The sequence below is a fragment of the Chrysoperla carnea genome, chromosome 3 (genome assembly GCF_905475395.1).
Source record: "Chrysoperla carnea chromosome 3, inChrCarn1.1, whole genome shotgun sequence".
NCBI classification, from domain to species: domain Eukaryota; kingdom Metazoa; phylum Arthropoda; class Insecta; order Neuroptera; family Chrysopidae; genus Chrysoperla; species Chrysoperla carnea.
In genome coordinates, this window is record NC_058339.1 from 40,403,294 (window position 1) to 40,409,676 (window position 6,383).

Below are 6,383 nucleotides of genomic sequence, written 5' to 3' on the forward strand. Positions count from 1 at the left end.
CCAAAAAGTACGAAAATTGGGTGCATTTGTACAACGATTAAATATAATTTTAGATTTTTTATTTATATCATACCGCTTGGGAGAAGAATGATTATTTTTTGAATATTGTAAATATTGTATATTAAAAAACCTTGGTAACATTATAACATACGTTGATCTATAATATTGTCTATAAAATTATTAACAAGCACTTCCCATATACAAATTTCACATCCCCTTTTGATGGCTTTCCAAAAATCCCTTCTTAGTGCTCACTTACGTTACCTAAGAAACGTGTGTACAAAATTTCAGACTTCTAGACCCAGCGGTTTCAGCTGTGCGTTGATCGATCAGTCAGCTTCTATTCTTATATATATAGATTTAAATTTTTGGTATATTTGGATGAATGTTGTATGAACCTTGTTACTACCAAAAAAAGAAACATGTAACAGATTTGTAATCGATACATATTGTCGTTTTATATTTCGATAAATTTCAATTTCACAATATATCTCAGCACATTAAATGAAAAATATCAAATACGCTAGATAAATGTATCTACACTTTATATAGTCTCTTCTAAAATATCAAATGTCTACTATTACTACTATTCAATTTTAAAAACCTGTTGTGTTTCATACAGCCAAACCTAAGTTAGCGAGAAAGCTCTACAAACGACAGCTATTACTCATTCCATGTCATTTTAACTTTTAGAAACCTGCGTAAGGAAATAATAGAAAACTCTACAAGAATGGGACATCATGGGACTACTGCCATGACTATAGCGTTTTCATACTTGACAATATAAGACGGAAAGTAAGAATAAAGTTTTTCGACATCTGGAGTCATTTTCAACATATCGAAAATTGAAAATTTTGTTTAATTATTATATATTTCGATATTTTGAAAACCAAGGATAATTTATTACAAAATTCATCATCACGGTTGAAAATAGGGCACAAACAATTTCAATCCTAAGTCTAAAATTGCCTTGGCGCTCATACTACCTGAAATAAGTCTTTTCAATTTGATAATTGTTTCATATTTCTTTAATTCTTTATTGGAAAATGAAATTTCCGATTTTTCCCTTAATGTGGAAGTTAAACGGCGTCGCATACAAAAATATCCATCTATAATTGCGCTTTTCTAACATGTGCAAACATGGAGTCTGTATTATGAGGGACTACTGTCTCGCTTTCAAATTCGAAACTAAAAATATCATTACGGTTAAGAACCATTGACCAAGACAACAGCCCCTTAAATTACGATCCATGACGAAAAAACTATGATGATTTGCTAAAATGTTAACTATAGAGACGTAATTTGTTACAAAATGGAGACGGTATATATCACGAAGCGAAAACGACGATGCGATTAGGATCACATATTTGTACGTAGATTTTTGTACACAAAAATCAAAAAGGTTGAAGATAGCTGAAATATAATCTAAGCCTTACTTAGCTTTACGAGAAATTTATTACAAAAACAGAAATTAAAAAAACAAAATATTATATTTTTCACAGGCAAGCTCATAGGGTATTTTATGGAAAAATAAACATACTCCAATTTTATCATATTTTTTCACCTATTGCTATAGAAAAACTATGATTTTCTTCTAGTCTCGCAACTCTATCCTAGATTACTTACGTATTAATGTCAATTTTATTTCCAGAGGCATTACTTTTGGAAATGTTACCACGACCAGTTGCAGAACAATTAAAACGTGGGCAAAAAGTGGAAGCCGAAAGTTATGATTGTGTAACAATCTATTTTAGTGATATTGTTGGTTTTACATCAATGTCTGCAGAAAGTACCGCTTTACAAGTAAGTAATTAAAAAGTTACTTATATTGAGTAACAAAAATATTTGTACCAAATATTTTAAATTAAATTGCTATTTATTTAAAATTCTTTTGTCTCTTTTAGGTTGTTGATTTTCTAAATGATTTATACACTTGTTTTGATTCAATTATTGAAAATTATGATGTGTATAAAGTTGAAACAATTGGAGATGCATACATGGTGGTAAATAAATTTTATAATACAATATTTATATTTGTTTTGTATGGAGTGTTCTTGAAGTAAGTACAAAAATTTAAAAGCATGTTCCTAGTGCTGGCTTCATAGACAGTTGAACTCGAACGAATCGATCTGTTTCCCAGAATAAAGACAGCTCTGGCCCAGTCAAAAAATTATACTCTATACCACATGAAGAACTTTTTTATTTTTTTCTACAATAAAGCGTGGACATATCAACTTTTAGCTAAACATAACAATCACGTTTGTTTACAAAAAAAAAAGTTTTCAAAATTGTCTTTTTAGGGTCATAGGACATCGAAACTGAACAACTTTTACTTACAGAATTGTACAGACCTTTCACGTAAGACCTTTCCTTTAGAATTCATGTAGAAAATAGTCCTAGCACATAATAGTTTAGCATCCTCGATTCAAGAGGCATTCTGTTCTTGGCAAAAAAATTTGTTGAATAACTCTCTCGGAGTACCCAGATTTCTTAATCAGGCCCTACGTATTTTTTAGTAAATTTTTGATAAATCATGTCTTTTTCCAAACAATTTTTAATTAAATAATCATTCTTTTTCGTTGTTTGAACGAATTTTTGATACATGCTATAATTAATAACAATATGACTAGAATGTATACGGGGGGGCAGAAGTACTTGCTTACCTCATAAAACCAATAGATTTTAAATTCTTAAGCATAGCGGATGGGCAGCAGCTAACTATTAAAAAAAATCAAAAATAGCTTTAAAATTTCTCAAAGAGTACCTATAATCTGTGAAAAGTTTTTGTTGAGTTGTTGAAATGCTAATTTTCTTAAGAAAAATTTGGTAAACTAATATACATTAGTTAAAAGCATGACAAATATTTTCCTATAAAGAAAATTATAGCAAATGACACACGTTTTTTCCATCAAATACATTTTAAATGATGAAATCATTATTTCGAGTATGCATTTGTGTGTTATTTCTTCTATAAAGCGATTTTCTCTAAATGTTTAGGCATCAATATTTCAAAAACTGCAGTATATATCGCAAAATAAAGAAGAGAAATAGAAATATAAATAAAATTCAAAACAGAAGTCTCTAGTTTGGCTATACATTCACTTTTTAAGGAACTACCTGAATGTAGTACTCGGCAAAATAAAGAAACTGTGTTTTATAAAATGAGTAAAAAAATATGCTTTTAAATTTGTTGTACTTTTTATATGACTAAACCAAAAGTTAAACTTATTAATAATTGTAAACTCTAATTAATTAATTAATATTACCCTAGCTAATTTTAATTTCACCTACAATAATCACACTTTACATTTATTTAAGGTGAGTGGACTTCCTATTCGAAATGAAAATCAGCATGCAGCAGAAATTGCTACAATGTCTCTCCACTTATTATCTGCTGTAACTCAATTTAAAATTCGCCATCGTCCAAATGAAAAATTAATGTTACGTATTGGAATTCATTCAGGTAAGATACTACTATGAGAACTAGGTACAGTTCTTTTCTGTTTTTCCCGTTGTCGATCGTCAGCTCTTTTCATTGAAAGATTGACTCTTTTGGGTCAGCCATTCTTTGACAACCTCTCTAATTTAAAGGCCATTGCCCTTAAAGCACTCTTTTTTTCTTAAAGAGCTCCAAACATCTGATTGTAGTTTACTATCTCACTCTGAGAAAGCCATAATAACCTTACCCAGCCTAGCATTACAATGCAAGTTAAGGATAAAACACATTTGATCTGCTATACAGCATTAATGTAAACACTTCATATATTTGAAAATAAATTGAACATAAATTGAGCCTCGAAATGTTTTTGTTTAATTTATTTATTAATTTTTCCCATTTATGTAAATATATATCTGTTTATTTGATATTTCAATGTTTTTCGCCTTTTATATTAATTTAATTTATAATAATTATATTGACAGTAATAATGGCCTAATTCTTAAAAACAAGTTTTACAAGTTGAGAGGAGATCATTCAACGTTTTAATAAATGTTTTTATTTTTATTTTATTTGTTTCATTACAGAAATATTTAATTCATTTGCATGTTTTTCAATGTAACTGTATGTAGATAAATTACGGTAATAAAATATCCCTTCTCAATTTCTGAGAAAGTTTATTAACTATTTATTAATTAACAATATACCTTTCTGTGCTCTAAAGATTATTACCGAGTATTACAATCCACAATTAGTTTTGTTCGTAACAGAGTTATTTTTATGAGAGTCCTGAGTTTTCAATCCCATCAATATTTCAGTATTCGTTGAGTGCGTAGTCATGGTGGAGATAATCAAATGGAAGTTAGCGCTACCAGTATATAATTTTGGCGTTACAAACTGCTGTATTCACTATCTGATTCTTAAGTACACACGCGAGTGACGAGTGTACATACATCATGCATCTTTACATTTTAAAAAGAAATAGGAATCGAAAATTTTGAATTGTTTGAAATAAAAAAATCAAACGCGTATCCACAGAGAGGCAATCAGGCAATCAATTTCTCTTTGTAAAAAATAAGAAGTTCGACTCATCCAAAATTTTAAATGTCCCAAATTTTTTTTTTATGTTTCTTCGATTTTTTCAAATTTGCATTGCCAAGTTTTTACCAAAATATTGCAAAAAATGAGGAAATTTGACGATTGAATGAATATTTTCGAGATATCTCCAGTATCTCTACTTTCCGCACAGAATTTTAGCGATATCTTAAAAATAACTATCTCGGTACAATTTCTTCAATCGATTACTCAGAAACTGGTGTTTCAATCGCAAATCAACTAAATTCTAGACTATTTGATGGTTCTATGAGTATCTTTCGAGATATATCCAGAATCACTTCGTAATCAAAGTTTTTCATACAAGATCTCAGGCGATAACTTTGGAGACTTACCCAATCGTTAAATGAATCCAATTTTCGTATTTTGTGTACTAATAAAAAATAGAGCATGAAAAGTATAAAAATCAAAAAATACTCAAAAAATATGGTCATCCAAAGTTCTTATTGTCCGGTTCAAAAAAACTTTTGGATCCGCGTTTGATCTCGATACGAAAATGAACCTGAATCATACTTATATTAACAGTCATTTTAGCAAAGTCAATCTAGAAATATTTGATTCGTTTAATTGGCGTGATAAAGTAAAGGTTTTAAATATGAATATCACAATGGTTTTTTTTATTTTAAGGACCTGTTTGTGCGGGTGTCGTTGGACTCAAGATGCCAAGGTATTGTCTATTTGGAGATACTGTCAATACGACCAGTCGAATGGAGTCTACAGGACAACGTATGTTTAATATTTTCAAACACTAATTAACAGTTTTGAAATAACGTGTTTTGAAATTTCAGCTTTAAAAATTCATTGCAGTCAAGAATGCAAGGATTTATTAGATAAATTAGGTGGCTATATTATTACTGAACGTGGATTAGTAGAAATGAAAGGCAAAGGTGAAAAAATGACTTACTGGTTACTGGGAGAAGATGAAATAAAACGTGCCGAACGATTAGAGGCGCGCAATGCACGTAGAACACTATCTGGAAAGCAAACACGCCAGGCATCATCAATATCGAATCGGAAACATAATGAGACAAATGGCATAATTCCGCGTAGTTCCATGAAACATCGAAGTACTATATTCCGTACACCGTTAGCACGATGTTCAAGCTTGGAATCACCAAAACGCTTACGATTTGCCAGTGGTGATCGATTAGAATTATTTCATCATAAACAACAATTGGATATCATCTCTGATAGTCCAATAAAAAAATCATCTGGATCATTAATGATTAATTCAACAGATTGTTGTAGTGAAGCGTTACGAACTTCAAGTTCGTCATGCCCTTGTATTGAAAATTTAACAAATTCAACTGCCACTTTAGAACAATCACATTTGTATCCACTGCCAAAAGATAATGATAGTAAGTTCTGTTTAAGTGTTCCAACCTTATTTGATACTCATGAAGATGATAATCGGCGAATTCCAAATAAAAAGTATAACTGTAGAGATTATTCTGTTACTGTGTCTGTTCCGAACACTCCACCTAGACGAAATGTTTCAGCATTAGCATTTAATTCTCAATATTTAGCGATACCGTTTGTTACATCCGAATTTTTAAATTGTTCAACACCTTTACTTAATGCGGAAACCGAACGTGATAATCCCATTTAATCGGTATGAATGTTTATTTAATTCGTGATTATTTAAAAATAAATTTCTATTCATAATGATCTGAATAGCCCTTCTTCCTTGAGGCAATGTTATAAAAGAATGTAATCGGAAATTATTAATTTCGAAAAAGACATGAATTAGATTCAGCAAGTGGTATAAACGCATACACTACTATACTTGGACGATGCGTAAGTTAACAAAAAAGCAAATTCAGTACGTTGTTCC

General features: G+C 30.2%; 1 protein-coding gene across 1 annotated transcript in view; it reads left to right on the forward strand.

The window, feature by feature from the left end:
- Nucleotides 1–6,158, forward strand: part of LOC123296031 (guanylate cyclase 32E) — a 70,985-nt gene extending 64,827 nt beyond the window's left edge. Inside the window, exons 17-21 of the mRNA XM_044877493.1 lie at nucleotides 1,652–1,803; nucleotides 1,905–2,003; nucleotides 3,319–3,463; nucleotides 5,177–5,275; nucleotides 5,338–6,158. Of these exons, the coding sequence (XP_044733428.1) occupies nucleotides 1,652–1,803; nucleotides 1,905–2,003; nucleotides 3,319–3,463; nucleotides 5,177–5,275; nucleotides 5,338–6,158 (1,316 nt within the window). The remainder of the gene's footprint in view (nucleotides 1–1,651; nucleotides 1,804–1,904; nucleotides 2,004–3,318; nucleotides 3,464–5,176; nucleotides 5,276–5,337) is intronic.
- The last annotated feature ends 225 nt before the right edge of the window (nucleotides 6,159–6,383 follow it).